The 16,786-nt window shown below is 45.8% G+C and overlaps 1 protein-coding gene across 5 annotated transcripts in view; it reads right to left on the bottom strand.

The window, feature by feature from the left end:
* Window positions 1–16,786, bottom strand: part of KCNH7 (potassium voltage-gated channel subfamily H member 7) — a 513,596-nt gene that overhangs the window by 139,245 nt on the left and 357,565 nt on the right. For all 5 annotated transcript variants that reach the window (XM_073647046.1, XM_073647048.1, XM_073647050.1 and 2 more), the window contains one exon: window positions 4,350–4,775. In XM_073647046.1, coding sequence (XP_073503147.1) covers window positions 4,350–4,775 — 426 coding nt within the window. The remainder of the gene's footprint in view (window positions 1–4,349; window positions 4,776–16,786) is intronic.

Genomic DNA, 16,786 nt, shown 5'->3' with positions numbered 1-16,786 from the left:
TATGGTTAAATTCTTCCTTCCACTGGATGATGTACATTGAGAGCCTGTCAGAACATTTTTTATGGAACCCATGACTGTATAAGGGTATAGGTACAAAAATAAAGCCTGTAGGAATAAGAAGTTCAAGCTGACAAATCGAGCTTTGAAGACACATGAAAATCAGCCCAGAAATGCATTGTGCGATTGTCAGTGCACTCTAAGTGCTGCAACACACCTCCAATGCACTTCCGGTCTAATTTGCATGTGGCTTCAAAGCTCGATTTCTCAGCTCTGGCACATCAAATTACTACAAAACAGGTATCATTTTCATTGTTATACCTGGATCTATACAGCCATAACACTAGTTTTAGCAGTAAAATTGTCAAGGTCCTTTTAAAATGTTTCCATGGAGCTGACATTTTGCCACAGTTGCAAATTGATAGTTGTGCCAAATGCATCAAATACAATTTCCAAATTTGCATTGCAGGGTCCGCCATTTTAGCTGAAAAAAAAATATGATGAAAAGTATGATTTTGCCTCCAATGCAAATATTAAGACAGATCAAAGATTTTGGGCTGCCAATATATTTAGTTTAAAGTCTGGATACAACTTTAGCAGACCTAAGTTGTACAAGTTTTCAACATCTGGGTGTAAGCAAGAACATTTCCATTCACAGGGAGAGAAACTATAGAAAAACAATGACAAGGGATTGGATCAGAGAAAGTTGCAGAACTTTCCATTGGTCATTTCTCTTCGGTTTATGATTTACAGTTTTGATTGTAGCTAAGAATAAAGCCTTAAATGAAATATTGTCTGTTAATTATACCCTGAGTAAAAATGATGAGAACGGAAATTTATCTCTCGAGATTCCATCATCCATATTTAAACATGAACACCTCATGCTAAATCACGATTTTACATAATAACCCCGGAGAATGGAGCACCGACGGTACAGCCTTGGGATTCTTCACACACTTTCAGGAAATAATTCTGTACACATGATGATTTAATTTCCACTATTTAGCAGATATTCATTTCCTTGCAGTAAGAATTACAATCGTTCAGCGAACAAAGGTCACAAAAATTATTCCTTCTTGGTGAATATTCAACAAACTAAATGCTCCTGAAGGAATACAGATCTGATGGAAGCAAACTCCTCCAATATGTATCAGACTGTCCAGGAAATGTGCAGGGGTACGCGAGCTCAGATAAAATAAGAAAGCAGGCATTTCTAGGCTTTTGAGTAATTTCCTGATGGAGGATTTAAAAATAAATTGGTATTCACTAATATATACACATTTATAAGTGATCAACCCCTTCACCCCCGGGCCATTTTCCATTTTTTTTTTCCTTCCCTTCTTCCAAGAGCCATAACTTTTTTATATTTCCGTCAATATAGCCATATGAGGGCTGGTTTTTGCTAGGCGACTTGTACTTTTGAATGACACCATTGATTTTGCCACATAGTGTACTGGAAAACAGGAAAAAAATTCCAAGTGTGGTGAAATGCAAAACTAAGTATAATTCCCAATAGGTTTCTCTTTGTTTTTTTTATTACCCATGTTGACTATACGGAAAAACTGACCTGCCAAAATGATTCTCATGGTCAGTATGATTATGCAGAAACAAAAATGTATAGTTTTTTTTATATATATATAGTTTTTTTTATATATAAGTGATGAGAAAAAATAACGGAATTTGTATGAAAAGAACAATTTTGCTTTTGTTGCCATTTTCCGAAACCCATCGCATTTTCATTTTTTGGGACCTGGGGCTGGGTGAGGGCTTATTTTTTGCACCCTGAGCTGACGTTTTAATTGATACCATTTTGGGGTACATACAATGATTTGATCACCTCTTTTTGCATTTATTTGCAATGTTGTCGAGCCCAAAAAAACGTAATTCTGCATTTTGATTTTTTTTCTTTATTTAATAGTCCCCTTTGGAGACTTGAAGCTGTGATCGTTCGATTGCTTGTGCTATGTATAGAAGAAATACAGATCTCCTATGAACATCGGCCACGAGCCGGCATTCACAGGAGGATTGTAATGACAAGTACTGGGTCATTAGCAGACCCCCGGCTGTCATAACAGCCCATCAGCGCCCTGTGATCAAGTCATGGGTGTGATAAAAAAACTTTTTTTCTTCTAATTTTTACTTTATTATTTAGTCCTGTTGGAAGATTCTTTTGATCGTTCACACTATATACCCTTTAATACCGCAGTTTCGCAGTATATAGTGTAAGTGTATTTCTCCTATTAAACTCAGCCTGTGGATGAGCTTCATAGGAAGACAAAGACAGCATACACTAGGGCCTTCAGCAGGCAGCTGGCTGCCATGGCAAACCATCTGCTCCCCGCAATCATGTCACAGGGGGCCAATGAGAAATGGTGCACAAGCAAAAGCATCATATAAATGGTTAACAGCGGCGATTGAAGCTAGCTTTGGCTAATGCCAGCTATGTACGCAGCCTGCAACTGCTTTATATGAAGCAGGCTCAGCCCTCACGTAAAAAATCTTGGCCTTCATGTATTTTCTCCTGTTGGGTTACTGGTCTTTACTAGGCCACCTTCGGGGTCTTCTGGCACTTGGCATCCTCGGAATCTTTCAGTACCCAGAATATTTGTCATCTACTGCACTGACTAGACTGCACAAAGTAATGACATGCATCATATGAGTTAAAAATGTCATGACCTAGTCAGCACGGGAGACACCGAAGATTCCAGTCGCCTGAAGACAGCAAAGATGCCAGGTGATGGAAGACGGTGAAGATTACCCAGTGGAGACTGCCCCAATGACCGGACAGAAAGAAGAGTACCAGTGCGGGTCTGCCCGGTGGCACAAGTGAAGGCTGGAAGAGTATAATTTCTTTTACATATGTTTATTACGCTCTGGGGTCTGGAGAGACATCAATGCAAATTATTGTACATTCACTTCGTAATGAATAAATTCCATGCAAATTGGACAAATCTGAGAGAATTGCCAAATTAAAATTTCACTAAAAAATATTCAAAAATAGTAGTAGGAAAAAGAAAGGACAGGCAGAGGAACAATGCAACGGTCTAAGAAAAGGTGCTCCAGAATTATTAAGTAACGAAGAATGCAGATACCTAATAAAACAGGCATGTCAGAGGAGCGGAGGGCCTCTTTAAAGAGTCACAAGATTTTGAAAACTAATGTTATTAAAGAAGTTTTCCCCTATCAAGCTTTTTCACAAACTCGTGCTTGCCGCAATAAAAATGACAAAATCAGTGCAGCTCCGTTGATTGTGTGTAGGCTTCTGCGCTGTAGACCTAATGTCACTGTTGTAACCTTTACAAAGTCACTGCGCTGGAGATACAGTGCTGAACTCAGCGAGGGGGAGCACAAGCTTATTTTATTATTTTTATAATGGTGAGAACGAGAATAAAAAAAAATAAAAACCTTGAAAGGTGAAAAAACCCATTTAAGGTCAGAAAAAGCCCAGAAATTCCAAATGGAAAATCTGTTGATTTTCCATCCCATGTGAACATGCCCTTAAATGGACAATAAAAATTATTTTAAAAATCGATATTAGTTTAGAAAACATTGATCAGTTTTGAATGAAGGTATAAATAATCAATTTCCAAAATGCAGATGACGATATTAAAGCAGAAAGTGCATATCACTAACCTTTAAACCATGAATGTCAGTGTTTAATTTAAAGGATTTGTCTCTACTATATATATTTTTTTTCCTTACAAATGGGCTTATTGTGGTCCTCAAAAAAACAAACAAAAAATAAAAATCAGACACACACCTACCAAACTCCTGCCTTTTATTGGCACCACCGGTGTCACCCACCAGTCTCCTCTTTCAAGGAAGGGGGAATGTCCAACGACCACTGAAGGAATCAATGACTGCATATCGGTTCCTTTATGTTATGTCAAAAATGTAATTTTTCTTTCAACTCAATTGGATGTCACTGCTGCAGCCAACCATTGGCTTTGGATTGGCTGCAGTAGTCTTATGATCTCACCCATCAAAAAAAGAAACAAAGATACCGGTGGGGGACATGACCAACAGTGCAAAGGAGCAGCAGAAGTCCAAGTAGGTGTGTGTATGTTTTTTTCTTTTTTAGGTCCACCATAGGTTTATTTGTAAAAGAAAATATAGTAGTGTACAGCCCATTTAAGGACACCCTTACCCATATGAAGGACACTCCTTCCCCTAACAACACTATTAAGCAGACCGGAGAGAACCTCTCACTCTGGAGGACTCAGCTCAATCATGTATTTCAGGCTCATCAATTAAATTTAATGAGTGCACTTTATAATGAGTACTTTATAACCTCTCTAAACCCACTTCCCAAAAAAAAAAAGATTTCAGTAAAATTTTTCAGTTTTACTCACCTCATCTGAGCCAGATCCAAAAATCAGAAGATCAAATGGTATTGCCGCGACCATATCTATTAGGAACCAGCCTTTGAAGTAATGAATTGCTATTTTCGCAGGATCGCTGACAACTTCTTCATTACGATTAACGTATGTGGTCCGAAAATTTATAAGAATATCGATAATAAACATGATATCTACAATAAGGTCTACAACATTCAGGGGGTTGCAGGCATAGCCACACGCGCGCCTCTTCTGCTCCTCTAGGTCATTAAGTAGGAAGGCAGCCGAGTAGGGTGTGAAAATGGCAGTGTATATAACAAGCAACAAAATTAACCAGTCCCATACGGCTTTGAAAGGACTATAGTGCAATATAGTAAACTTATTGATACGAGGTGTTTGAAGTTTATATTCCGGCAAGACATCGGCTCCCAATGACAGGACCTGTGGAGACACATCGTAAAAGATGACAATTAGTAAAGCTGTATTGATGATGGGCTTCTCAGACCAACCAGTACCTGATGAGGAGCAAAAAAAAAAACAAAAAACTGTATCTCTTTCTTTTGGATGAGACTCTCGTGTGGCCAATATCCCTAAAAGAGATGATGGACAAATCTCCCAAATTTTGTTTCTCGAAAATTCACTGAGATTTCATTTGGCCGGAATCAACAGTTCCCCAAATACTTTGAAGACACATTATGCTCTCAGGTCTCTCAAGAGCATTATTATGCTTTGAGGTCTCTCAAAAGTCCAAAACATAATTCATCCAGGAGAAGGAAGGGGGTAGAAAAACGACATTAAAAATATTACCTGTCTGGTCCTCGCCTATCTCCTTATGTCACCTCTACAGCTTCCCAGGCCTCCAAGAGAATATGCCTCAATGTGAAAGCCTGGGGGCATCATTGCCAGGAGAAATAAAGACCCATGCAGAAGACCAGTGAAGCTGTGGAGGTGTAAGGAGTCAGTCCATGTGCACAACCACTGACCACTGAAAATCAATGTGTGAGTGATATTCCGCATGGGAAAGAATAGCATCTGCCATTCTGCAGAATATGACACTGAGCTCCGGCACCCATCCACGGTGCGGAACAAGCTCACAGAGGTGAATACGGATGTGACCGTTCTGAGAATTGCAATTTTTGTGTGAACGTTCCCTAAGGCCAAGTTCACACATTGCGTTTTTGCTGCGCTTTTTTTTTTCTGCAGCCAAAACCTGATCTCTTGGCAATAAAAAGCTGCAGCCAAAATGTAGGTTTTGTTGCATATTTTGCTGCATTTTTCAGGATCCCAAAGTTCAGCTTTGCTTACACCTTCCAAGCATGAATAAGACAAGATGTTAGGCCACCAATGCAAGATGTTTGTGAAAACAAAAAACATTTTTGCAAAAAAGGGCAATTAGATCAAACTGTATAGGGGAAAAGTTTTTTTTTTAAGTTTATTGGGTAGGGAATTGTTTACTTTAACACACTTCATTAATTTATCACTTATACAATTAAACTATGCTTGGAGTGGGGAGAAACAAAAGGATTGCTATAAAAAAAAAAAAGATGCCTGAAAAAAGACTATTCGGAATAAAAATTTGGATTCACGCATGAAGGGCTGTCATGAACTAACGTTATATGAGTGCATGAAAAACATATACAATTGTAAACATGAAAACAACAGGGGAAGTTGAATTGTTGGACATTGTTTACTTTAAGAGAAGAGTCAGACAATCGTATAACTCTGATGGGGATCGCAACGCAATACTTGGACTGGCCGGTGGCTCTCCTGACCTGAGCGTAACCGCATGTATTCCTATGCAGCTGTCATGTTGACGTGAGGAGAGCCACCAGCCAGTCAGAGCACTGTGTTGCAATCCTCGTCCAAGTTATATGACCGTCTGACTCTTCCCTAACACATATCACTAACTTAATTAAACTATGCTTGGAGTGGGGAGAAACAAAAGGATGTCAAAACATGATGTTTATTACTTGGAAAAATTAAAAAAATAAATGGGTTTCACATCCTGCTGTACATGCAGTGTTTTCACCAAAAACGTTGCAATAACTGATAGTGTTTTTGATGTTTTTTTTTGCACTTACTCATTGCTTTTTATTGGTGAAGAAGATTGTTGCAAAAGCCCTAAAAGAATTTATATTTTGTAGATTTAAAAAAGCAGCAGTTTTCCAATTGTCTAAGGATAAAAAAAATAAACGTGTGCATGAGATTTTTGGAAATATCATGGCTTTTGCTGGTACTGTAAAAAAAACAGCTTTTAACTGCATAAAAAAACGCAGCAAAAAAACAAAACCAAAAATTTTCATTGTTTCCCAATGCATGTTACACGGAGAAGGTTGTTTGTACGGTTGGCATGAGTTCTTCTCTTCTGTTGGTAGCATTTATGCCTCTCGATTTTATGATAAAAGCGAAAATATAGGACGTGGAGCTCTAAAATTATGTGTTCACAACAATAAAATAGCTGAGAGCAAACGCCATTTGTTAGGAACACCGCTAGCAAAATGGGTTTGCAATGAAAACATCCATTATCTCAAGGAATGTACTTAGTGGTTAGTGCGCCATGAAACGGCAATGGCCTAAAATTACTACAGCAATTTCACATTCTTACGCTAACCACCAAACAATATAACTGATTTAAAGGGCTTTTTTTTCCAGTAGTAAGGTACAGGCTGTAAAGCACACTCCTAAACGTAACACTATATTACTGAGCACAGCATCAAGTGGCCAAATATTAGGCTACAATTACACCGGTCAAATATAACAATGTAGGTATAAAATGTGCAAAGATGACAATAGAAAAGGGCTTATTATAAAATGGACAAATAAAATGTCTTCTATAGGGGATGGAACTATCTCCTCTTTCTCCAAACAGGTATATTATACATTGTGTATTCCCAGTACACGGCTGAAGGGAGCGATGCATGACTCAGGGAAAGTAAAGATCACCAAATAGAGATTTCTTGGGTTTGAACGGCCTTGCTTTGTCCATCTTATTTGAGCTGCACTCTGGGGTTCATGGTCTGAGTATGGACCAACCGGCCGTGGATCTTCTAAGACCTCATTCAGACGTCCGTTAGTCAATGGGGCCATTCACATGTCAGTAATTTTCCAAGGATGGAGTGATCCATGCAAAAAATGCAGAGAGATGTCCGATTTTGCTCCAAGGCTCTAAGGGTTTGTGAAAAAATCTGACAGCACTCCGGTAGCATTTTAATTCAGTCCGATTTTCACGGACCATAATATAGGAGATGGTCGAGAAACTTTTTTTTTTTTTCTCCACGTAGGAGAAAAAACTCATGGGTCTGTTTTTTTCAAACGTGAGAAAAACGTACATCTGAATGAGGTCTAAGGCTGTTGAGTTCGGGTCAGGAGACGCATGGCTGGTGCGTCAATCACACAGATGTGTGAATGTAGCATAAGGGAAGAGTCAGACAGTTGTAGAACTCGGACGAGGATCTCAACACAATGCTCAAACGGGCCGGAGAGTGATAGCATGTATTTCTATGAAGCTGTCACGCTCGAGAGACCCAATGGCCAGTCCGAACATTGCATTGCGACCACCGTCCGATTTATACGGCGGTCTGACTCTTCCGTAATGGAGATGGATGATGTCCACTAGCACATAGGGCACCAGTCTAACCAAAATTACTATTTCTTCCAATTGGCCAATTAAACATTGATTATGGTCAACATAACTTGTGAACTAATCCACAAATCTTGCGCAGCCAAGCAGTTGCGGCTGACACCTTCCTTTCACCTAAAGCATGTCCTCTCTCCTTTCACTCCCATAGAAGTCAATTGAGAGAGCCATGTATCTTCATCCACCTCTTCACTAAAAAGCAGCTAAGATAACAGTCAGGATTGGGGTTGTCACAAAAGCCCTTTTTTGTTGAGATACGTGTAAGATATAGGTCATTTGGATATGTCAGAAATGTCTAAGATGAGAACACTCCTTTAATTTGTTGTAATATTGGGGTGACCTACAAAAAAAACCTCTCCTTCATATATTTGGTTTCTAACATATAAATAGTCCATAAAACAAATTTTAGATCCATATACAGGGATCTAAGGAGTAACGTTTCACCTTGTGGAGAATGACAAGCCAGGCCTGGCATGTCAGAATTAGGAGACTTAATGGCTATGCATGCTCCTCTGGGAAATTGAATATGCGAATTGTCTCTTCAGAGAGGAAGAGGATTAGAACTCTGGTGCCACGTATTGGAAGTAGTAATCCTAAAGGTCAATATCGACCCTTTAACTAGCCTTGCCATATAATAAAAGCCAAATCAGAACCTATACACATAAATATAAATTTTAATTATTATTTTCTCCATATTATTATATTGATTTTCAGCCAGTTTAAACTGAAAGCTACTTTACTTAATCTCTGTTTTGCCGATTATGATTTTTTGCCTTTAACTAGATTTTTGGTCTCATAGTGGAAATTTTTTTTTATCCTTGTAACTGAACTACTACAAGGTCATCCGTATTGTTCAGCCATGTACAACACATCATTCATTGCTCTGTACTCAAGAGACAACCACAGATACAGAGAGAAACATCTATCACATGGCTCGTCTGTAACCTTGGACATTGTCCACTTTCTGTTGAAGTCAGTCCAGGACCTAGCAGCGATATGAGCAAGTGCTCCAGTAGACATTTGGCACTGATCTGCTCAATGGACTGGAACACTGACTAAAGTGATAGAAGATATTTGTGGTATGTCCAAAACGCAATAGTTGGTGCACTCGAAAAGCTTCACTTTGGATTCACCTCAGGGCCCCAAAAAAATGCCGTTCAAGACAAATCGCATTCGGCAAACATCATAATATGGTATGAGAATGATTCCACTAAATATTCAGGTTCTTATACATCTACCTGATGTTCAATTAAATCTCTGATCTTGTTCTGGCTTATATCCTAAGTCATATGATAAGGCTCGTTAAAGGGTTACTAATGACTTTTAGGATTGCTACTTCCTGTCGGTGGCACTAGAGTTCTGGTCCTCTTCCTCTCTGAAGAGGAATTGCATATCTCTGATCTTGGAAACTCCTGGCATAATTTATCTTCTTATGTTGGTTGCTCCTACTGGCAGCTCAGCTGCTGCACATCAACAGAGCAACTCTTCATCTTCCGGGCAGATCTATCAATGGGGCGTGACTGCTGATGGCTGATTGACAGCCTGCTCCCTGCAGTTAGGCAGTGGGGAGCCAGCTGTCAATCAGAGCAGAGAAGCCACAGTTCTGGCGAAAGCCACTGAATCACCGGCAGGAGCAGGACAGTGACCGCTCTGTGCTGGCAGATATTGGTGCCAGGCACTACAGGCAGGTGTATAACAGTAGTGTTGAGCCACCCCCGTAGTGTTCGAGTTCGGTTCGTCGAACACCCGTGTGTTCGCCGAACTGTTCGTCGAACTGTTCGTCGAACACCTTCGAACACCGTTAAAACCAATGGCAGGCAAACAAAAACACATAGAAACACATAGAAAACACCTTCAAAGGTGTCCAAAAGCTGACAAACTGCTCAGAAGACACAACTAACACATGGAAAAGTGACAAGTACATATAGTCATGCGAAAAGAAAAGAGGTGGAGGAGTAAAAGGAGGGGGAGACACAGATATAGGCATGTCATGCCCTTCTAAAATCCAAAAAGTGAGAAGCCGAGACGGCCAGTCCGCTCCTGCCCGTGCCACCTCCGTGTCGCTGGGTTTGTGCCAGAGCCGCGGTGAACCCTGACGGCCAGCCCCCCTCTCCCAATACTGGTGCCTGTCCGCTGGTGGGTCGAGAGAGCCCCCCTGTGGTGGAGGCAGCTCAAAGCTTTTTAATTTAAATTGTCCCTCTAATTTGAATGAATACACTTTAAATCCATTTACAAGGATCTATTGGAGGGCAAGTCTCATGCCAGCAGCCGCGTAATTCCAGCTCCAGTAGCGTCCACTAAAGCTGCTGCAGTTAAAAAGCTTTTATAAGGATCGAGCTCAGCTGTCCACCGCAAGGCATCCTAGTGCCAGTCCCAGCCCCTATGCCTTGGGGTGCCTCCTGATGCTCTTCACTAAGTATCCCGTGGTCCCGAAGCATTTCCTTTGAAAAAATTAAGTGTCCAAACTACAGGTGGTATAGCTTGCTTAACAGCCGGGATAATCCGCTGACTAGCAGACACTGCTACTAGGCACAAAGTATTTCCTGGGCTAGATGCAGTTAAAAATTTGTAAGTAGATACTCTCGTTGGATGCTGAGAAAGCATTCCATAGAGTCTCCTGGCACGCCATATATGATTCTCTTAAAAAGCTTGGGGTAGGGGTCTAGGGGACCCTTTTATAGCCAAAATCACGGCCCTGTATCACAATACGTCACCTAGGCTGAAGATAAATGGAACTGTAGCACCGAGGGCTCGGTTGCTACAGACGTATTGCACCTCACCCAGAGGTGTGATATCTCACTCTCAGATAAGGATGGAGTGTGGATCAGGACCCGACACCTGCATGCATTACACCACATTGCCATGGGGCAGGGCGACCAATATGCCCCTGAGATGGGCACGACAGTCCCTGTCCCTGGCTGGAGTGGGGGGAGGGAACACTGAGGAAGGGGAACCCTGCAGTGCAGGAGCAGGGAGGAAGCAGTTCCTGGGTGCATTGAGAAGGGAGTATAAAAGGTGGGCACCATCTTAGTTCAGTGCAGAGAAGTCTGAGCAGAAGTGGCAGGGAGCAGGGGCTCTGCATGAGCTCTGCTCCGGAGGCGGGCCTAGTAACAGAGGCCCAGGCCTGCAAGAGGGAGAAGGAAGGAAGAGGAGCGGAGAAGGCTCCAGGAACGAGGAATGAAGGGATCCCAGGGGTGCGGACGGGCGAGTCGCCACCGCACGCCCGAATCCACCTGCGTGGAGGGGTCAGGCCAAAGGGGGAGACCGGTCCCCGAACTAGTGGAGGCAGGAAACGACCCTCAGCTAGAAACCGGAGGCTCTGACATTTTATGTGGCGCAGCCCCTTGCTCCACCCGCTAGGAAGGCACCACATAGGGTCAGGGAAACTGGCGCCAAGTTTACCAAGAGGAGGCCCGAGGCAGCCGGACAGAAGTGTTGGTAAGAAAGGCCAGACAAAGGACACACAAAGGGGGTCCTGTGAAGCGCTCCAAAGTTATCTGGGAGTTGTCTGAGCCCCTCACCTGGTGAGCACAGTACGACGTGGGCAGCCGTTACCTGCAGACGTGGTCTGGATAATAAGAACTGTGAGTAAAGGCCCTGAACTGCATCACTGACTCCGTGTCGTTACTGCTGCTGCCCTGCACCATCACCCCCATCCTCCGCATACACTGCCCTGAGGCTATACTCCTCCCGTGGGGAGTTATGCTACGCTCTGCTGCACCCACAACACCAGCCTTAGCGGTCTGCCCTGTAGCGGCGGTTCACTCTGACCGCAATCCACGGGTGGCGTAGTCGGACATTTAAACATCAAAACCACATAAATAGTTCCGCCACTGGTTTGACCGCCCTGAGCCACGGAACCGGATCGCCGCCACGAAGACTACAACCACCAGCATCCACCAAAAATGGTCCGGCTCCGGGTGTCCCAAGGCCCAGGGGGTGCGTCAGAACATTTTCATCACCTTTCACAATCACCAATGGGACAAGGCAGGGATGTCCTCTGTCCCCTCTCTTATACATCCTAGTGACGGAGCACCTGCTCTCATCAATTCGCCATAACCCCAATATTAGGTGGATTGAGGTGGGAGGCACCGAGTACAAGTGCTCTCTATTTGCTGATGATGTCCTAGTATATATCACTCAATCACATATATCCATCCCTGCTGTTATGGCTGAAATAGATCACTTTGTTACATGGTAAAATTTTAAAATCAATGCAGCGAAGTCTGAGGCTCTCGATGTCTCCCTCCCTAAATCCATATAGGATTCCATCCAGTCCAACTTTCCCTTTGCCTGGCCCTCACAGGGTATCAAATACTTAGGAATTCCTATTCATAGAGACCTCTCCCATCTATGTTATCTTAATTTTGGGCCCTTTATTGAACAATTCCATACAGACCACGGTTGGCAAGTTAGAACTGTAAGATTCACTACGTGAACCACTGGTGTTTTGTGGAAAAGCACATGTAAGATTCTGCAACAGTCTCTGCTGATACTCCTGCATGCGTGCATCCCTTTCTATGGCAGGAATAATTTCTGCAAATTTACTTTTGTACCGGGGATCTAACAGTGTGGCAACCCAGTAGTCAGGATTATTTCTAATTCTCACAATTCGAGGGTCATGTTGCAGGTAGTGCAGCAAGAAGGCACTCATGTGTGTTGCGCATCCAGGAGCACCAAGTCCCTGTTGTGTTGGTGGCGAGGTAACAATCATGCTTCCTTCCTCTGTCCTCTCCCCCCAACCTCGCACAACAGAAATGTGATCAAGGTCTCCCTCATCTGATGAGTCTTCCATCAGTTCGTCCTCCACTTCTTCCTGGGCTCCTGCACCTTCCTCACTAGTTTGGCTGCTACCATGCGCCCTGGTAAAATCATCTCCCCCACCCTCACATGCCTGCCGCCCTGGTGCTGCCGACCGTCTGGACCTTGCAGATGTTAGCCCTTCCGCATACAACTCCTCCTCCTCTACTTCCTCCACCTCCTCTTGTGCCACCACCTGACTCCGAATTCTGTTTAACATGTGCTCCAGCATGTAAATCACCGGAATAGTCATGCTGATAATGGCATCGTCAGCACTAAACATCTTCGTCGCCATTTCAAAACTGTGCAGAAGGGTGCATAGTTCTCTGATCTGAGACCACTCCTCCAGCGTGATTTGCCCCACCTCTGAATCTCGTTGGCCCAGGCTATACGTCAGAACGTATTGCACCAGGGCTTGTCGGTGCTGCCACAGTCGCTGCAACATGTGCAGAGTTGAATTCCACCGGGTAGGCACATCGCATTTTAGCCGGTGAAGTGGCAGGCCCAACGACTTCTGTAGAGATGTAAGTCACTGAGCTGCGGGATGCGAACGGCGGAAGTGAGCACACAGCGACCGTGCCCTCTGCAGAAGGCCATCTAGTCTGGGATAGTGTGCTAAAAATTGCTGGACAACCAGGTTCAACACGTGAGCCATACAAGGCACGTGTGTGACATTGCCCCGGCGAAGGGCCGCACCCAGGTTTGCAGCATTGTCGCACACGGCCTTCCCTGGTTTCAGGTCCAGTGGAGACAACCATTCATGAAATTGGTTCTCCAGAGCTGACCACAACTCCTCAGCTGTGTGACTCACATTTCCCAGACATTTCAATGTAAAAACCGCCTGATGACGTTGAGCCCTACTGCCAGCATAGTAAGGAGGTGTGCAGGATCCCTTCTGCGCAGTTAGAAAGCTTGTGGCATGACCAGACAGGCTTTGGGTGCAGGTGGAAGACCGAGAGTGTAGCGCTGGCGTCCCTGCCCTCTGCTAGGCAGGGACGCTGCTCCCCTCACCGCTCTGCTCCGTGCCCGGCGTCCTCTCCCCGCTCTGCTGTCAGCGCGCGCTCCTGCCCGGCGTCCTCTCCCCGCTCTGCTGTCAGCGCGCGCTCCGTCCCGGCGTCCTCCTCCTGCTCTGCTCTCGGCGCGCGCTCCTTCCCGGCCCCTGTGCTTAGGGCGCGCGCGCGCGCGCTCCCCTCCTCTTAAAGGGGCCGCGCGCGCCGCCCTAAAGAGTCCCCGGCCAATGGCCGGAGGACTTCATCATATAAAAGGCACCTCCTCCAAAATGGAGGTGCCCGAGCAATGTTGTTTGCACCTGTGTCTCACCTGTGCTTCAGCCCTCAGGTCCCGTTGCCAGTTTCCTGCCAGTTTCCTGCCAGTTTCCTGCTAGTTACCTGCCTGATTCCTGCCTGAATACTTGTTACCTGTCTGCCAGCCTGAGGTCCGACGGTCTGCCTTACTACTCCTGTCAGTCTGTCTAAAGGACCAGCCTGCCCGCTCACCTGGGAGCGCATATCAGCTACCTGCCTGCTTGCCTGAGGTCCGACGGTCTGCCTTACTACTCCGGTCAGTCTGTCTATGGACCAGCTTGCCCGCTCACCTGGGAGCGCTTCTCCGTTATCTGCCTGCTTGCCAGCCCGGAGGCTCCGTTGTCACGTGCTGTGACCACCAGCTATCTCAGAGACTCTTGCCCGCTCACCTGGGAGCGCATCTCCGTTACCTGCCTGCTTGCCAGCCCGGAGGTCCCGTTGTCACGTGCGGTGACCACCAGCTATTCCAGAGACTCTTGCCCGCTCACCTGGGAGCGCTTCTCCGTTACCTACCTGCCTGCCAGCCCGGAGGTTCCGCCGTCACGTGCCGTGACCACCTGCTATTCCAGAGACTCTCGCTTGCTCACCTGGGAGCACACATCTACCATCTGCCTGCTAGCCTACCCGGAGGCTCTGCCATCACAGGTCGTACCTACCCCTTACCCAGAGACTGCCCTGATCACTTGCCGTAACTCCCTGTCCGTTCACCCAGAGACTGCCACCCGCTCCCTTACAAGGGCCGCCCCCTTGTATAGTAGCTCAGAGGTTCCGCCTCCCGGACCCGTTACAGTTTGCTCGGGCCATGGAACCCGGTGGCACCCAAGCTCCCTCGCTCTCGGACCTCTGTCTTGAACTGTCCCGTCAGAGGTCCCAACAGGAGACCATCCTGGGTCACCTGCGGAATGTTAATACTCGCCTGAACACTCTGTCTGATCCACCAACAACCTCCGCCAGTACCATGGTATCCTTTTCCGGACCCCGGCTCTCTGCACCTCCTCGCTTCGGAGGCGACTCCGTCCTGGCTCGGGGCTTCATAAATCAGTGCACCCTGCATTTTGAACTATTATCCCACCAGTTTAACTCCGACCGAGCCAAAATTGCCTTTATCATGTCCCATCTCACCGGGGAGGCCCTGGCCTGGCTAAATCCTCTATGGGAGAGAGGAGATCCCCTGGTGTCCGACTTGCCTGCCTTTCTCATGGCTTTCCGGAAAGCCTTCGACGAACCCGGACGGAGGACCTCATCCGCATCTTCTCTGCTTCGCCTCCGTCAGGGAAGCCTCACCGTGGGCCAATATGCCATACGGTTCCGTACCCTTGCCTCGGAGCTGGCCTGGGATAACGAAGCCCTGGTATCCGTCTTCTGGGAGGGTCTGTCCGGCCGTATTAAAGATGAACTTGCTGGTCGGGACATTCCTACCACTCTCGATGATCTAATAACCCTTGCCACCCGGATTGACCTACGGTTCCAGGAGCGTGCCAAAGAGGTCACCCGTGAGAGAAGGATTCCACGTCTAGCTCCTACTTTCCAGGAACCCGTCATTCCTTCCGTTTCTCCACAGGTACACTCTCCTGAGCCTATGCAGGTCGACCAGACCAAGATGGTCAAATCCCGTCAGGATTTCCGCCGTGCCGAGGGGAGCTGCTTCTACTGTGGCAGTAAGGAGCATCTGATCCGTGCCTGCCCGGAGAGGTCGGGAGAACGCCTGTATCTAGGTTCACTCAGAGGGGTCGATCTAGACAAAAATAAATCCTCTCCATCCCTGCTGTTGTCAGTCTCAATCATCTGCGGGGAGAATCGTTATTCCGAACTAGCCCAACTTGACTCTGGAGCAGCCGGAAATCTTATTTCACAGTCCCTGGTGGAGAAATTCCGCATCCCCACCAAACCTCTGGCTGTACCCTTGTCTGTTGTTGCCGTGGATGGGGGCCTCTTACCTCGCCCCATCCAATTCATCACCGAATCCATTACTCTGCAGGTAGGAATGCTGCATTCAGAGAGTATCTCCTTTCACGTTCTGCCTGGTCTCCCTCACGCCCTCTTGCTAGGTCTGCCTTGGCTCCAGAGACATGCACCCGTGCTTGACTGGCAAACCGGAGAAGTCCTTCACTGGGGACAGGCCTGTCATAAAACCTGCCTGGTTCCCGTCCATTCCGTCCGTCCCTCTCCTATCCCAGCTAATCTACCTGGACTTCCGATTCCTTATTGGTCTAGTGCTGATGTCTTTGTTAAGGAGGAGGCAGAGACATCACCACCTCATAGACCATGTGACTGCCCCATCGATCCCGCCAGAGTAATGCAGGTGGCTCCCGTGAGTCTAAATTGTCTCCCTCCTGGTAAGACGTTCGTATCGGTACCTGATCGGGAGAGAATCCTACACTGGGGTCATTCGTCTAAACTAGCTGACCACGCCGGTCGGAAAAAGACCCTCCAGCTTATTACCCGACACTACTGGTGGCCTAACCTGCACAAGGATGTTATGGACTTTGTTTCTGCCTGTGTATCCTGCGCCCGCAACAAAGTTCCGAGACACCTGTCGGCCGGCCGCCTTCTTCCTCTGCCAGTACCTGCTGCCCCCTGGCAGCATTTAGCGATGGACCCTCCTCAATTCCGTCCTGGGGATAAAGTCTGGCTCTCGTCCAAATATGTCCGACTCAAGATCCCTTCCTATAAGTTAGGGTCTCGGTTCATCGGCCCACTGGTGGTCATCG

Source organism: Phyllobates terribilis, unplaced genomic scaffold (genome assembly GCF_046119375.1).
Source record: "Phyllobates terribilis strain yellow unplaced genomic scaffold, ASM4611937v1 Scaffold_9__5_contigs__length_417890890, whole genome shotgun sequence".
Classification (NCBI taxonomy): Eukaryota; Metazoa; Chordata; class Amphibia; order Anura; family Dendrobatidae; genus Phyllobates; species Phyllobates terribilis.
Note: the sequence above shows the minus strand (reverse complement) of the source record. Positions and strands in the feature narration are given on the sequence as shown.